We start from the raw sequence: 17,019 nt of genomic DNA, 5'->3' as shown, positions 1-17,019 counted from the left end.
TTTTTTTTTTTTTTTTTTAAATCACCAAACTAGAAGATATTCTGATCCTCAAAGGCAAAATACAGCAGTGAACTCAATTGAAAGGAAAAAAAAAACTGAACAAAAAATCCTGCAGTGCAGAAAACAGTGGACACACCGTTTCAGGAAAACTCACTTAAACACTTTTCTTTGTGAATTTTTGTCTGTTTCAACTCAGACTCAAGGCCGAGTAGAGGGGGGGGGGGGGGGGAGCATGTGAACACATTCACTATACAAAGCAGTCATGAGTGTAACCTTCCCACTGCCTGGATCACCTGCGTGGCTCATACGGGGACGGTCAAGTCTCTGCAGCTCTGACGTTGAGCACGCTATTTGACGTCACCGTGGGAGTGTCCACCCCAAGGAAGAAATGAACGGTCATCAACACAATCCTCTCAGCGCCCATGTAAGTTAAAGCCAGCAAAACGCTCATTTTTCATTCTTTTACATTTTTTAAATTTTCTTATCCACACCATCAGAAGTGTGTTCGCCGGTGTTGCTGTCAGAGCTGTACAGGAGCTGAGGTTAATGTATGTTCATCCTGTTATCGCTGCCGCCTGGCGGCGTGCCCTGCTCGCCCGTAGCTAACCGCGGCTGAAGCTGAGGCGGTGTTTTTTAGCTGGAGAGCTTAGCCAGCCTGCTAATTGACAGGCTGAGTGGCCAGGCGGACAGTAAGCGCCTGATTTGCCACCCAGGATACTCGGGATGGGCGACGTCAAATGTATTTAAACGTGATTAACGACAAGCGACTTGATGCTTGTCTTCTAAGAAGACAACTCTACAGGATATAACTTTAAGGGCGACACCCAGGTGTGGTTGGATAATATTACCACGGTTGCAGAACCGGCTGTTTGAAATGTGTTGCGTTCAGCTAAGGCTGAGCCATTTTGGCGTTGTTTTCGATCAGCGGCTGTAACGAAGAGGGGCCAAGCTAAAGCAAACCTACCCCCAGGGCTAAAAACGCCACCATGAAATACAAGAGTGGCAAGGTGTGATTAAGAAAACCTGGTGGGAGTATGTTACAGATGGCAACTCAATACCTCCAGTCTAAGCCGGGTGATCGTGCTTTTCACACCTGTGAGCACCGGTGTCTCTCGTTGCTGTCGGTGTGTCATTATGTTGCCGCTCTCCCTCATCTGATCTTTAAAGTCTGCTGTATTTTTGTTATTTTTTGTTATTTTACAGTTATTCCCCCATTACTTGGTGGTGTTAATGGTATTAATTTTTTCCCCACTACTGCGGTTAGTACACGATTATAACTTGTTAGTTTGATGGTCAAACGAACATGGGGACAGATTGTTTAACTGAACTGTAGCAGCCTGTACTAATGGCATTTATAATTGTGGTAACAGAGTAATTAAATCTGATGTATATATGCCTGCTTGCAAAAAACAAACGAGCCAGGGAGTGAAGAGGAGACTTTTAGCCAGTGTTGCTGTAATGTATTGTACAGGAAGGCTTGTCATTCAGGAGGATCACTTTGCACGATTATTCTAATCTGATTTATGTATTCAAATCAACCATGTTGGAGTTGGCCAGTGAACGCGGTGTTATCAGCAAAATAGCAATCTTCTTTATTCACAGATGTTGCATCGAGGTGATTACTTTCAAATGCTTAGGAAAAAAGAAGATAATTGTGATATACTCTGCAGGCAAAAACACTACTCAGAGGACATCAGTGTAAAGTGGTCTAGGTGTGTTGGAACGGAAAGCCACGAGCTTCTGCATGTAACTAATCCTATTAGCTTGGTTTTTGTAGCTTCTCATCACCCGAGAACGTTTAATCAAACTTTAGCAGCTGTAGTGCAGATGCTAACATCTGTACAAGACATTTCAGCATACCCGACCCCCTGACCTCACTCCGCACAACAGCAACGGTGTGCACCGTGCGGTGAAATGAACACCCTCCGGCGCACCACGTTAGCTTCCACTGCTAACTACTATTTGTGCAGGCAGGCCATCAAAACGGAACTCACAATGTCCTGACTTGAGTCAGGGTTAGCGCCACTGCACAATGAACCGATAAACTGAGCTAATGTCTTTAGCAAAGGTCTGTAAGTTGTGTGTGTGTTTGTGTGAGTTACTTAAAAAATAATTTTAAGGCTTGGCCTGCGACCGTTAGCTAGCAAACTGCTAATTTCATCCTCTTCTTATCTCTCGCTAACTGATGGACTCCGATTATTTCCTGTAACTTAACAACGATGACCACTAATAAAGCCTGGTATCTTTCCATATAATTAACTTTATCAAGCCCTCTCCTGTTCAGTTTCTAATCGTAGGTTTGGCACAGATACGCTGCATATGACGACACTGAATGCACCTGTAATCTACAGGGCAGAGCTATTGAAAAAAAAAAACAAGGTTGTATACTGATGTTGAGCTATCTAACAAAGGACTTTGAGTAGGTTGCTATGTGCAACAAAAGCCTTTATCAAAGGGAGAGATTAATGTTGTGATATCTTTCTGCTGACAGCCACATTTATAGAAACACACTTTTAAAAGCTGTTAGCTACTTTTGTTATTTTATTGCCACATTTTTTTTATGCTAGTGTTGCCCCATATAGGACAGACAAGTGGTTAATGTCCTGCAGACAATCCCAAGGGGCTATTCTGCACTATTAATTAAGATTGCACAGTTAATTAAGCTAAACGTCCTCTGAGGCCTGTGATGTCTAAAATGAAACCAAATGAAATGGATTAGACTCTTTTAACATGTTAGAAAAATCCCCTGTGGTGTTTTCACTATGTGCCGTCATTCATTTTGCTCCTCATGAGGACACGGTGACAATGTAATAACCTCAAATACGTCCTGTAATATGTTATTGCTTGTAATGTGCGTTGGACCCGTTTTCATTTTATTTGTTGCTTTGACAGAGACCAGTTTTGTATGTAGGATATCAAGTTTCCCCTCACTGCAGTTTCTCATACGTCCTCTTTTTTTCCTTTCTCTTTACAGCATGTGATTTTCCTAAATTTCTACAGAAACAGCTGACTAAAGTTTGACAGCGATTTTCTTTTTGGTTTGGGTTTAATTACCCAGAGGAAGCTGTGCTGGAAAGCTGCTCGGGTTATTAAGCCTCATTTCTGTGTCAGTAGATGCACAGATCTGCGGCTAATGACCACATCTGAAGGTATGTTGCTCTGCTGTTGCACTCGTGGCTCAGTTGAGAGTAATTTTATGGTAAGAAACTCTTTGATTTTATCACTTATTTCATTTGTTGTTTTGATTGATTTATTTTAAATCTGTTTGGTTGGATTTTGTGTGTGTGTGTGTGTGTGTGAGACAACTGTCTTTGTTGGTTTGACATACTGTACCAATGCCTTGTCTCTTGAAAAAGATTTTTAATCTTTTATTGCCTAAAAAGCGTCCAAAGAAGGTTTAGTACAAGTGAACTGTTCCTTGACCTGTTCAGGGACTAACTGCAGCCGGTGGGATATTAGAGCGCTGCATGCACAGAGAGTGGCAGGTGAATTGGCTGTTGGCTGACCCACTTTAAACAACACTTTGCCCTCAGCCTGGAGGAGTCGGATATCATCGTATTTTCATTGCGGACGCAGAATATAGTTCCGCATCCGTTTTGAATGTGTAGAATTCCCTGACTTGAGTTTAGAAAGATTATTGCAGCGTGACTCTTTAATCGGGGCTTCGCTTTGACGCCGTGGATAAAGCTGCTTTGAGTAAGGGTTGGATTCACCGACAGGTGGAGAGTAAAGTGAAACTAGGTTATGAAGACTGTTTATGACATACTAATGTGGAGATTTCAAGCGGCAGCCATAAAAGGCTATCAGTGGCTTTAACAGCACTGTTTTGAGACGATCTATAGCCCATAAATGAAGTATGGTGTGCTGTATTGTTCCTGGAAGTGAACATTGGTTTAAAAAGAATGCAGCTGGGCCAGTCTCTGGTGCCACTTCTTATATGTTTGACCATCTCCCAGCAGGACGAGCACGAAAGTGAGTCACTGCATATCATTGATGAAGCATTTCTTTGGGTTTTAGGTGCTTGATTGCACTGGTGCTGGATTGTTAAATGATACTTGGTGGCTGTGCTGACTCATGGGATCATTTTTCCATTTGTCTGCAAGGACGATGCACAGTCGGACGCATCGTTTAAAGTTTTGGATGCTTTCTTAGGAACTCTCTGAAACATACAGCACTCTGGGTCTCTTAAGACCGCCTGAGTGGGTAAGAGGACATCAGACTGTGCAGCTTAAATATTGGAGAAAAAAAAATAAAATGTCTTCATGCTAGTAAGTCAGTAAGTAAGTCTGATAAGTGAATATGAAATCTTGAACTGTGCAAGCAAAATATCCAACTTGTGATCAAATGTTACTCACCAGCAATGCAACTAAGAGCTGCCTGTGTCGTGTTCCAACTCCCTGTGATTCAAGCCTGCAAAGGTGCAGCAAGACCAGCTACACTTTAACCATTTGTCTCTCGCTGAAATCAAGGGGTTTGATTTGATTAGATAAGTGCGTTCTGCAAAAGCCATAAATAAGGGTGGTCTGCACGCTTGTTAGTTTTGAAACGAACCAGGACAGGGGGTGATCACGCCCTCTCTGTCCCCTTTGTGTGTGCTGCGGATGAGTTGTACAGTGACGGCTCCTCAGAGCTGTTCTCCGCTGCCACGTTTTCATGTTTCGTTGCTGGTGTGGCCACGAGTGTTCCGTTGATGTCATGTTAATGTTTTCGTGTCATTTCACGTGAACGTCACGCGTGCCGTGGTGTGCAGTATCCCTTCTTGTACCGCGAGGCTCACGGAGCACGGCTAAATTGCCGCCTCCATAACGTTTCGAACCAAAGCTTAGTTGGATCGTTAACTGCTTCTCAAGGTTGGCACGTTGGGAGCTTTTTAAGTCATTTGGTTTGGTGTTTTTGGTGTTCTTTTTGCCACGTTCACATTACCAGGCTGAAGTGACTCGAATCGTGCGGATTCCGTGCAGTTTTTCTATATCATCAGTGACCTGTAGCGCCTCCACACGGCTGCTAGCACATTTCAGAGCTGTTTGTCTCAATCTAATCTCCCAAGTGGTCTCACAAATACTACATTTTCTGCTGTTGTTGATGCAAATGATGCACACAAAAAGTAACGGCGTGCACATTCGGTTGCATTGACATGAAAACACACTTATTTTGTGATTGTGAACCGTCGACTCAGATCTTTATTGAATCAGGATTTAACAGTGTGGCCTTTATATTTCTATTGTTACTATCCACTATTCTCTGAAGTGTTGTTGTTTGATTTTGTCCTTTCTGTTGCATGAAAAATCCTACCCGTTTGTCTGTTTATGCTTCATTTAGCCTGCCCTGAGTTGTGAGTCAGAAGAGGAGAGGCTGGGCTGATGGTAAGCTCACTGTTACAGTCTCACCTCCTCTGTTACCTTCTTTCACACTGTCTCATTTACATGTTGATGAACCAAAACAAAAGAGTAAACGGAGACCTAAGAGCCGAGGACTTGAAAATGTGCCTTTCATGTTAATGGTTTTAGCTTTTGTTAGAACCTCGGACACAAAGGGGAGGCTGCTGTCGAGTGTGGAACACCAAACTGTCATGAGGGTTAGAAAGTGGTCACGTTCCATTTAGTGTTTCATTTCGTGCACATACTATTTATTATTTACATTTTTCACACCTTGTAGTCTTTTTTTTGCTAGCGCCATCCAAGCACTTTTATTTCCAGAGTGAATACTTTCTGAAATGTAGCTGGAATACTTTCAGACCGTCGGGCTTCAGAGCAGAGAAGAACATCCAAACTGTGTTCAGCCGCTCCGGCGTTTCAGAAACTGTTCACAAAAGCTGTTCACTTTCTTTTTTTTTTCTCCCTTTTCTTTGTAGACTTTGCTTTTTTGTATTTCTGGTTTGAGGCTTTCAGACATGCCACAATCTGATGATGTAAACTCAGCCCACTTTTTCTATTTTGAGTAAAAATATCTCTTTTTTTTCCATCAGTCACGAGTGAGATTTTTCAACTAAATTTAAAAGTACAAAAAGTGGTCATGTCTGCGTCAGCCCAATTTATGTTGCTTAGTGTTTCACATTGTGCTTCTGCTTATTATGTTCCTCAGTCACTGCTGCATGTCATAATGCATTTTAATTTCCTTTTTTTTGTGTTAGACAAGCATGACATTGAGCCAAGCCACAGATGCATGTCCACTCAAAAGACCCAACTGAGTGCCAACCCCCTCTGCTTCCCGGCTTTCACCCAGCCTCTCAGAGGTGGGGTGTCGACGGGGCGTAGCTAGTCTCCTGCAAACCCCCTCCCCAAGTAGAACCTCACTGTGAAACTGGAGGTCTCTGATGGATCAGGGTAGTAGTGAGCAGGGCCCAGAGGAGCCGGATGCAGGAGGCCGAGCAGAGCTGGAGGTCGGCAGGAGGGCGTCGGAGTCAGAGCACGGCTTGTCCAAAATCACCCATAATGCCCTGGAGAACATGGGAGCGTTGGGCCATGGCCTGAAGCAGTTCTTCCAGCCACAGCGCCGACGCTCCTCAGTTTCCCCACATGACTCCACCTCGTCCTGCACAAGCGCCCCTCCCTCCGAACCCGCTGACGTAGGGTTAGAAGTAGGGGACGCTCCTGCCTCCTCGGCCCTCCCTTTGGATTCTGACAACCATGCCGCTTCCGCCCCTCCTGCAGCTCTGAGCCGTGTCCTGCAGCAGATCCGAGGCCCACCGATAATGAAGCGAGGCACCAGCCTGCAGAGCCGCCGCAGCAAGGCAGGGGTCCCTGGGGATCCTCCCCAGAAAGGTAGCCCACAGATCCACCGGCGCAGCACTCATGAGGCCCTGCTGCAGGCTGGACGCCCACGCTCCTCCTCGACCACAGATACGCCCACCAGCCCAGCGCTGGACATGCTGCTCACCTCCGGTTACCATTCCACCGAAGAGCCTGACAAGGTGAGTGTCTCAGGCCCCTCAGGTGGTGAGAAGTAAAGCAATGCAACTATATATTCTGTACAGCATGGTCTGAAACCGATGCAGGTAACACACGCTGGGATTTACAACTTGTATATAGCAAAATGTTTAATATTTTTATTTCTCATGAATGAAATCTTAAAATGTTCTGGCCCTTGGACATGAAACGTCCATTTGAAAATGTCAGCGTGCACTGGTGAAACAGTGTATTGGCTTTCTGGCTATAAGAGATAAAGGGTCAGAGTTGTGTTGAAATAAATGAATAAAAATGGATGAATGAATAAGGCTGACACCGACACTAATGTGCGTTTGAACATGAAAACCAAGTGAGCTGGGAAATCCCGTTCAGTCCCTTAATGATTTAGTTGTGCCTGGATGCACCACTGAATGGGGAGATGAGCTGTCAGCGTTGGAAGGTCAGAGATTGCCTTCGACTGGTCGGTCACTATGTGCTTTAAGCCTTTCTAAATTTAGCGTTCGCTGCCTCCCGGTGTACTTAGGGTCAGAGGAGGCTTCCAGGAGTAAACAAACTCAAAGTTGTGTGACGGTACGTTTGTTTGACATTGCATGTTCAAAGGCAACAAACGGTATCAGACCGTGCTTTTCTTCAAACATATTTATCTGTAACTGTCGGCATACACACAGTGTTTAAACTTGTATGTGATAGAAACTTCAACTGCGTGTTCATAACGACTCATTAACTGGATAACTCCTCAGAACTGGATCAGATTTCGGGTCGACTTCAAACGAATCTCAAAATGAAATGCTCGGTGTTACTTCTTTAAGTTTTATTGTAGAACTGAAACAATACAGATAACTGAATGCAGCATTCGACGGTTTTATTAAATTCAATTAAATTTTATTTATATAGTGCCAGATTACAACAATTGTCATCTCAAAGCACTTAAATAATATAGTCCAATTCAAGCCAATTGGAATTCAATTCATTGTAATCATAATCCAATTAATTCATATGGAGCCAATTTAAAAAAATAATATCCTAGCTAAGGAAACCAACAGATTGCACCGAAACTTGTCTTCAGTCCAATCTCCCGTCCTGAGCGTGCCTGCGGCGACTGTGGAAAGGAACGACTCCCTTTTAACAGGAAGAAACCTCTGGCAGAACCAGACTCAGGAAGGGTGGCCGTCCGCCTCGACCCACGATTTCAAATTCTCTTCTTTTCCCCGTTTCCTGAGGATGTCTCACTGCCCAGGTTACTTCATGGGTGTGTATCCGAAAAAGAACGAGTAACTAAAACCCTCCGAGGAGGTAAATCTGTGTCAAACTTCCAGCTCAAGCAGCGCGTCACTTTATGCCGTTTTTGAGCTTTTCTTCTCCAGTCGTGTTATCTTTTCAGCAGGAGCTGGAACTTTAGTTGTAACAGAAGCGATCTGCTGTCGGGACGGTGTATTTACAGAAGCAACTCAGTTTATCATACGCATCTTTATTTATTAATTTATTCTTAAATAAGCTAAATAATTACCATCCACTGGAACGAAACCTTTTATTTACTACAAAAAATAAATAATTTACATGTCTACAAGCAGGATTTCATCTATTTTTAGTCATTCCCTTGTGATTTTTCTAAGATTCTCACTATGTTGATGCATATTAAATGATTGAAAAAGGATTCCCTCACTACTTTTCTTTTCATAGCTGGACCGGTACGATGGATTGGGCCCCGCCGTTTCTCCCAATGCCCTCCCCTACGGCGCAGACGGGTACGATGTTGTTGACAGTACTCCAGACCCCCAGCGTACGAAGCAGGCCATCGCGCAGCTCCAACAGAAGATCCTCAAGCTCACAGAACAAATCAAGATCGAACAGACTGCTCGTGACGACAACGTGGCCGAATATCTGAAACTTGCCAATAATGCAGACAAACAGCAGAGTGCACGCATCAAACAGGTGTTTGAGAAGAAGAACCAAAAGTCGGCTCAGACTATCCAGCAGCTGCAGAGGAAGCTCGAGCACTACCACCGAAAGCTTCGGGAGGTGGAGCACAACGGCATCCCTCGCCAGCCCAAAGATGTTTTCCGAGACATGCACCAGGGCCTGAAAGATGTTGGAGCTAAGGTTTGTGTTTGATGCAGTTGTTCTGCCAAGAACGACAAAATGATGTCCTGTAGTTGTCGTTGATTAATAGGATTTAAAGTTGTCCTGAGAATGGATGTTTGGCTTCCTTAAACACAAATTTACCGATAGAATTTGGTATGGCTTTTTCTAAGTCCAGCCATCGCTGACAGACCTGCTTTTATTTGCAGTCATGTTGTTTTCACACATGTCCTGAAATGTTCCAGAGAGCTTCCAGGGCTGTGGCACAAGAGAATGCATGTTTCTGCAACATTCGCTCCAGGCCTCACGCAGAGATTTCCATCCCACCCACCTTTGTAAAATTACCTTTAGTCTGCTCACTCCCCGCTCCTGTGGATAGATACAGATTCACACAATAGTCGTATCAACGCAGAAGAGAACCTCATCTGTTATCCTCAGCGTGTTGTAAAGAAAACCAAATTGTTTGCATTTTCTCCTGGAAAATCTCTGGTATTAAAAACAAGAAAAAAAACGCCATTTTGGAAATGACCTGAAATACATCACTTCTCATAAGTATCATGGAAGTTGTTGACATTCCTCATAACATCAAGGGTTTGGAATTCATTGGAACAGACTGAATTTTAGTGAGCTGTTATCAGTTCACATTGACCTATGATGTTTTATATTATCAGCACATACGTTAGATAGTAACCAATTCATTTTTATTTATTTTTTATATGTATGCAGATGTAATTTGGAAATGGTTTTGTCCAGTTTAGCTCCGGCTTCACTGACTGTCTTTAACTAGCTTTTGAAATGTATTGCAATCTATCACTGACATTTATGACCAAAAAACCCTTAATTCTGCTGTTGAAGCCTATGTTATGGAGTAACTGAAGGAATATAGAGTTGAATCAAACTAGGAATGTGGTCGGACTCTCTGCACCAACCTAACACCTGTATCTAGCTTTAAAGGAGCTTTATTATTATTATTATTATTTTTTTTAACAAGCATTTGAAGAAACCCTTCTGTTTCCAGTACAAATAACCGCAGAAATGCGTCTTGTGTGTTTCAGCCACTGAGCTCAGACGCTCCCAAACTGAAATCATTGCAGTCGACGTTTCACTTAATCTATTTCATAGGGGATGTGGCATTACTGTAGTTTATTTGTATTGCAGCAACGACGTCTTGCATCCGGAGCACTGATCTGGTCTTGTTTATTACAGGTAACGGGGGGCCTCTCCAGCTTCTCTCAAGCCACCCATTCTGCAGCTGGAGCCGTGGTGTCCAAGCCAAGAGAAATAGCTTCCCTCATCCGTAACAAGTTCGGCAGCGCCGATAACATTGCAGCCCTGAAAGACTCTTTGGATGAAACCCAGGGGGACGAGGGTGTCGGCCCGGGGGGATCACGGACCCTTGGGACGGGACAGTTGCAATCCAGCCCAAAGTATGGCAGCGACGATGACTGTTCGAGTGCGACTTCTGGTTCTGCAGGAGCCAACAGCACCCCTGGAGCCCCCGGGGGCCCCCCTAGCTCCAAGGGCAATACTCTTGATCACGCCCAATCCTCGGGCTTTGATGTTATCCTCCACGAGATCCACGAGCTCCGGGAAAACCAAAGTCGACTGGAGGAGTCTTTTGAAGATTTAAAAGCCCATTATCAGCGAGACTACACCATGATCATGGGAGCCCTGCAGGAGGAACGATACAGGTAGTGTTGGCTGTGCTATTCTGTGTTAGGTCTGTGTGGAGCGAAGAACAAGTCTGGTTTTCTGAACTGCCCGTGTTTTGCAGGTGTGAACGTTTAGAGGAGCAGCTCAATGACTTGACAGAACTGCACCAGAATGAAATCCTGAACTTGAAACAGGAGCTGGCCAGCATGGAGGAGAAGATTGCTTATCAGTCCTATGAAAGAGCGAGAGACATTCAGGTAAGCCTCCCCTGAAATGAAACCGCATTTCTGCGTTGCTATCTCTGACACTTTGGTCTGATTTGTAGGAGGCACTGGAGGCTTGTCAGACCCGCATCTCCAAGATGGAGCTGCAGCAGCAGCAGCAGCAGGTGGTGCAGCTGGAGGGTCTGGAGAATGCCACAGCACGGACTCTTCTGGGCAAACTGATCAATGTGCTGCTAGCTGTCATGGCTGTCCTTTTGGTGTTTGTATCCACGGTGGCTAACTGTGTCGTCCCTTTGATGAAAACACGGAGCCGCACCCTTTCCACGCTGCTCCTGGTTATCATGCTGGCCTTCCTCTGGAGGCACTGGGATGCCATGTCAGAGTATCTGCATCGCTTTCTTCTGCACCCCAGATGACCGACTCGGGGAAGCATATTGAAACGATGAAGGGTTCTTAGGCTTTTGAAGCCGAGGTGTAAAGCGAGAATATGTACTGCTGAAAGCCGAGTCTTAATTGCTCTTCGTTTTCTTGTGCTTTTTTTTTCCTCGAAACACAAACTGCGTTTTGAGAAGAATGAAACCGAAAAAGGAAAAGCAAAGGCTGGATGTTTGACGTAGGTGCAATCGCGGCACAAGCACATACCGTGAAGGGAGTGTAGTTTGAAGGAGAGGCTGAGAGAACTGCACACTTGATTTCTCTCTCTCGAGTGAATTTGTTTACATGTGGAAAACTGCATTGTTTCTTCACAGAAGAAGTCCAGTTTAATTACTTTTGAGCTGATTCAAGTGGTATTGTTTTGAAGTCACTGCTATTTTTTAATACAGACGATTGATGCGTTTTCTTTTTAACTGTAATGAGCTGACAGTGTTGTGCAGATTTAGTCGCCCACATTGTTTTTTTTTTTGGTCTTTTTTTTGTAAGCTTTCTCTCTTTGGGTCTTGTGATTCTGATATTTTCAGTCTGCTTTTCTGTTCTCCTTCACTCTTATCTTTTTAAAATTTCTGCTTTTTGCGGCCACCTCCTCCTCCTCCTCTTCCTGCTCTCTACACACTGAAGAACGGGCTGCCTGCACATCAGCCACATCGCTCTGGAATCGGGACTCGTCACTGGATCAAGTGGTTGTGGCTTCTTGACTTGTTTCTTTTGGACGTGTGGAGTCAGTAAACACTGGTTCTGCCACAACCGCGGTATGATGCTATCAAAGACTTGGCGTTTCGGAGTTGTGACCCTGCCAACTGAATGCTACTCTCCTGGTGGCTCACTCACCGCTGAAGAATAATCTATGAACTGAATTAATATACTTGAAGAGCGGCGAAAGTGCTCAAAAGACTCAGTGCTTCCGTACTGTTTCTATTAGTGACAATGAAATAGTAATACTTTTCAGTTGATTATTTTTTTTTTTTTTAAAGATGAATAAATTTGCCGTTTTAAAAAGTAAAAATAAAAACAAGTCTAACTTGAATTTGTTTAGAGTGCCAAGAAGTCACACACAAAAAGCAGGAAGTATTACAGTTTGTCCATCACTTTGGTTTATTTTTGACCACGTGCATTTAACAAATGATGGGGTGTTCTCTGATTTGATAAAAAGGACTCATGGTGTGAAACAAATTGAAAAGAAAAAAAGATAATCATTAGAGGGTTGGTGGGGACTCCAGACCATAAAAGCAAATCACAATTCATGATCCTCCAGAACCGTCATCTTCCTAATTGTGAACGTGTTAAAGCACAAAAATGTATTAATAACCCATGATGCAATTCAATGTGGAGCAGCAGATGCCTAAATGGTGACACAAACATTACTCAGAACAATGGAAGTGAGAACTCTGTGGTAATAGGAAAAAATGCAGTTTTTTTTTTTTTTTTTTTGGTCTGGGTAAAACACAATAACTGCACACATTTTTATGGTGAGGATGATTGGTAGCCCACGCAATCCTGAGAGGAGGTCATATCAAAGGCTATTCGGCATCATGGAGAACTGTGCTGCAAACTCTTTGTGCCTTCTCTTATTTCCTGTGAGACAAATCAATCTGACGACACTTTCCCCACTGAACATAACTAAAAACTCAATTTAAAGCCAGACTTGGAATACTCGAGCGTTGCTTAGCAACGTGAAGACCCCATCGTTGGTTATCGAAGAGCTCGTTATGGTCCAGAGCTGTAAGAACTGATTTATTTTTCATTTGTTTGCTATGGGATTGGACCATCTTAAAGGCGAGTGAAATAGTCTAATGAAAGCAGTGGTCAAGTTAAAGTTGCCATCGAGCCCTGGTACTTCGAAAGTCATTAAAACCCACATCAGATACTGCTAACTCCATTTGAAGACAAGTAAGTCTATCTTTCTCACGATACCACCTGCTTTAGTAGAGAAAATTCACTCAAATTAAGATATCCTTCTTCTTTACAGTTAGTTTATTCGTGGATCAGCTCCTTTTTCCGGCTGCAAGCGATGAAGAGGAAACTGCATAAAACGTTTGTATCACACCGGCGGAAGAAGGCATCACCTTAAAGCAGCTATGATCTGTGATTTATCGTTGACAAGGGAAAAAAAAATCTCATTATTCAAAACTTGTAATTACAAGTGGTTAAAGAAAAAGACATTTGAAAAGTATGCGGATAAACTTCTAGCTGAACTGTAGCATTATGGAGTCGTATTTCTTCACATCTCATTAGTTTCTTATAATACAATACATTAATATGTAGGTGTCAGAGACAGAATTACAATAATAACAGGAGGTATATCAAAGTATCGCACCTGAAAATGACAGATGTCTCTGCTTTAGCAGTCTGAATCTGAGGGTAGATTTTTCTGAAATTCCCACTCCATCCGCATCTTTTTTTCCCCATTAAACCTAAAAGCCCCACACTGACACCTGTCATTTATAATAGCACGAACAGGTAGACACTGAGAAGGTTTGTTTCACGATAAAATTCTCACTCAAACCTCTGAATTGAATATTTTTTCAATTGTCAGTCTTTTTTCAAGCTCAAAGTTTATGTTAGAGAAGCAAAGTTTCCAGTGGACGCTGGCATGTTCACAAATCATTTCTAATCACAGCTGACAGGATTCGTCAACACTGTTTGCAGGCCTCAGGCGGTGTCCAAAATGAGAAAAATCTCATCTCTCATCCTCGGCAAGGCTGGAAACGCCGCGTCCTTGAAAGACTCGCATGAGGAGCAGGATGATGGTAGCGTCGGCTCGGGGGAAGCAGCAACCTTTGGCACGGAAGAGCTGCTGTCCAGCCGTGTCCACAGCAGTGAGGACGACTGCTCTGGTGCTGCCGGAGGACCCGCCTGCACCAGCGACGGCAACGCTTACGACAAGCCCTCAGAGTTCGAATCAGTGCTCTGCGGGATCCAAGAACTGTGCGAGACCCAGGGCAAACTCGAAGAGTCCTTTCAAAACTTAAGAGCCAGCTACCACCAAGAGCACAAGGAGATCCTGGATGTCCTCAAAGAGGACCAATTCAGGTAGCATATGCTTACTGCTGAGGGCTGAAAGACCCATGTCCTGTTCGTCATTCACTGTGATGGTTTTTGCAGGTGCGACCTTTTAGAGGATCAACTCATCAACCTCACACAGCTGTATCAGAGTGAAATTCTTAACTTGAAGGACGACTTAACCAGCGTGAAGGATAAGATTGAACGGTCTCACGAAATAACAGATTTTCATGCAAGTATCAAACCATTCTCACATTTTAAACATCACAAAGAGATAACATATGGGTACAATTGATAACTGCTTTTACGGCATTTGATCCCAGCATCATGTTATGGTAATTAACTGGTTGGATTAGTTACACCTCTGCTGCCTTGGAGTGCAAACAGGCACTGAGCCCCTTAAAAGTCCGAGTTTAAATGTGTTAGAATGAGATTATGCACAAAAAAAAAAAAAAAAAAACCCACTTAGACTAACTCATCATTTGGTCGCAGTTCATGTACTTTACTGAGATATGGTGTTGCAGTGGCGTAAATAAGGAATTAGAACCAATACATCTTGTGTGTGGTCTGTAGGAGGTGCTGGAGGCTTGTCAAACACGGCTCCTGAAGATGGAGCTGCGGCAGGAGCAGGTGGGGCATATCGAGGTGCCCGAGAACACCACAATGCGGAATGTCGTTGGAAAACTAATCAACGTTCTGCTGGCGTTCACATTAGTTCTTTTGGTGTTTGTGTCCAAGTTGGCCCACTTTGTGGTGCCGTTGAGGCCATCCGGCTGCTTGGTTTCTGCACTGCTTTTTGCGAGCCTCTTCTTTTTAATTTGGAACTACTGGGATATTGTTTCAGAGTATCATAATTACCTTTTTGTATTTTCAACACCCTGAGAGGGGAGAGTCGATAAATAAAGGGTTGTGCTTCCTCTCACACCAGTGAGCGGTTCGGCAGTATTGGATTGCTACAAATGTGAAGACAAGAACTTCAAAATAAGATTTTATTGCAAATTGACGGTATATTAAAAACAAAAAGGCCATTTAAGAACGCTACATCTACTCAGTCTTCTTCCCTCGTTTCCCCGTTGCTTTAGTGGCAGGGGCCTCACCATCTGCTTTAACAGCCTTACTCTGGGGTGCCTTTTTTGCTTTTGCCCCTTTGACAGTCTTTACCGCTTTAGTTTTGGTTGGATCAGCACTTCCTTCTCCGCTCTCTTTTGTGGCAGCAGTTTTAGCTTTTGGCTTCTTCGCAGGAGGAACCTTTGAGGGGGCAGCATCTTCATCTTTCTTGGACTTTTTGGGAGGCTTGTCCTAAAATAAAAAAAAAGTAAAAAATTAAAACCCCACAAAACTCGCATTATCCAGAACTCTGCAAATATGGACGCAAGCAGCCCGAGACAATTCAAGATACTCATGTGATTTGTTAACCGGTACCATTGAAACGTGACCAATAACTAACCCACTCCATTTAAATAAAGTTTAAATTTTTACATTTTAGAAGTATTTAAAAAAAAAAAAATCCTCAGGCACCTCATCTTAAACCACTTATGTTTTCCTAACCTCTGAGGACTTGGTCTCTCCATTTGCAGGATTTTTCTTCTTTGTGGTACCTTTAAAAAAAATAAAATGAAGTTATATTAAGGCAGGCACATGAGAGATGGCACTGTACAGGCCAACTCGCCGTTTCACTGGTTTATTCAGACCTGCTTTTTTGGGCTTCTTGGCTGCTTTCGGAGCCGTTTGCACGTTGGGGTCCACGTTCTCACCTTTCGGCTTCAACTCTTTGACTTTCGGTGCGAGCTTAGTCCAGAGGGCAAGATGGGGGGGGGGAAAAAAAAAAGGGAAAGACAGAAATATAAGTGATAACGGTGCTTCAACAGTTTAGATGCATCCGCGTGTGTATTTGGCATCTCACCCTGAACTTCCCCATCGCGCCCGTGGTGACGCTGGCGTTGGCAGGCCTCACCAGCGTGCCGTTTTCTATGCCCTTTTTCAGAGAATTGCGGACCAAGTGCTTCAACCTCACCAAATCCACCGAAGGGTATTTTTCTTTAATGTAACTCTGTATCGCTTGGGATGAAACCCCTTTGCGCGAGTCTAGGGCCTGAAGCGCCTCTTTCACCATGACCGCTGTGGAGGGATGAGCTGAAAGTTTGCGCACCGCCGCAGCCTCTGGACAGGGAGGAGGCAGAGTTAACTCGGGAATAACAGATATTTCAGAAACATTTGAAAACTAGTTGCCGTTTGCAAACCGACCTGATTTTTTCACAGCTGTCTCTTTCTCAGGAGCCTCGCTTGAGGTCGGCTCAGGAAGATCCGCGGAGTCCGCTGCTGCTTTTTTGGGAGGCATTCTGCTCAAAATTAACGACAAAGTACAACCCGTAGACGAGATGAAGTGTAAAAGCGTCGTTACTTTCGCCTGGTGCTTGCGTTTTTATGCGGTTGCTTCCGGTTAAATGGGGCCAGGTGAATCACATCGCATCACGGACATCTGATTAGTCTGCGCGGATTAAGGCCGACAGTGATCTTTAAAGAAATGTGTCATTTCCTGCCGGGCCCCCTTGAATGTAGCCTACAGCATTCAAAAATGGTACAGCATATTGGAGCAGGAGTTGAGATGCTAAAAGGCGGGCTAAATAAAATAAATTACAGAAAGTTAAAGTAGTGATTGTAGAGCTTGTTTTTAGTATTCTAAGTCTTAAGAGGTATGTACATACATATGAATATGTATG

General features: G+C 43.8%; 3 protein-coding genes across 8 annotated transcripts; 2 read left to right on the top strand and 1 right to left on the bottom strand.

Moving 5' to 3' along the window:
- The first annotated feature begins 345 nt into the window (after positions 1 to 345).
- On the top strand, positions 346 to 12,260 carry tmcc1b (transmembrane and coiled-coil domain family 1b). 6 transcript variants are annotated; one of them, XM_072382141.1, is made up of 8 exons: positions 346 to 424; positions 2,975 to 3,149; positions 5,320 to 5,363; positions 6,651 to 6,910; positions 8,586 to 9,005; positions 10,191 to 10,675; positions 10,759 to 10,894; positions 10,963 to 12,260. In XM_072382141.1, the coding sequence occupies exons 4-8, from the start codon at positions 6,692 to 6,694 to the stop codon at positions 11,275 to 11,277; spliced, it is 1,575 nt and encodes a 524-aa protein (XP_072238242.1). In that variant the 5' UTR covers positions 346 to 424; positions 2,975 to 3,149; positions 5,320 to 5,363; positions 6,651 to 6,691; the 3' UTR covers positions 11,278 to 12,260. The 6 variants fall into 6 exon arrangements, with proteins under 6 accessions (XP_072238242.1, XP_072238240.1, XP_072238241.1 ...); XM_072382139.1 differs by having other exon boundaries at positions 6,131 to 6,910; XM_072382140.1 differs by having other exon boundaries at positions 2,975 to 3,199.
- A 350-nt stretch (positions 12,261 to 12,610) lies between these two features.
- Positions 12,611 to 15,181, top strand: LOC140304018 (transmembrane and coiled-coil domains protein 1-like). Its single transcript, XM_072383039.1, has 4 exons — positions 12,611 to 12,645; positions 13,946 to 14,329; positions 14,402 to 14,531; positions 14,873 to 15,181. Exons 1-4 carry the CDS (start codon positions 12,611 to 12,613, stop codon positions 15,179 to 15,181), a joined length of 858 nt encoding a protein of 285 aa, XP_072239140.1.
- A 147-nt stretch (positions 15,182 to 15,328) lies between these two features.
- Positions 15,329 to 16,666, bottom strand: h1m (linker histone H1M). Its single transcript, XM_072383145.1, has 5 exons — positions 16,544 to 16,666; positions 16,203 to 16,459; positions 15,991 to 16,087; positions 15,848 to 15,897; positions 15,329 to 15,598 (listed from the first exon to the last, which is right to left on the bottom strand). The coding sequence occupies exons 1-5, from the start codon at positions 16,635 to 16,637 to the stop codon at positions 15,344 to 15,346; spliced, it is 753 nt and encodes a 250-aa protein (XP_072239246.1). The 5' UTR covers positions 16,638 to 16,666; the 3' UTR covers positions 15,329 to 15,343.
- Between the last annotated feature and the right edge of the window lie 353 nt (positions 16,667 to 17,019).

Source organism: Leuresthes tenuis, unplaced genomic scaffold (assembly GCF_036924035.1).
Source record: "Leuresthes tenuis unplaced genomic scaffold, fLeuTen1.0.hap1 SCAF_3, whole genome shotgun sequence".
NCBI classification, from domain to species: Eukaryota; Metazoa; Chordata; class Actinopteri; order Atheriniformes; family Atherinopsidae; genus Leuresthes; species Leuresthes tenuis.
Note: the sequence above shows the minus strand (reverse complement) of the source record. Positions and strands in the feature narration are given on the sequence as shown.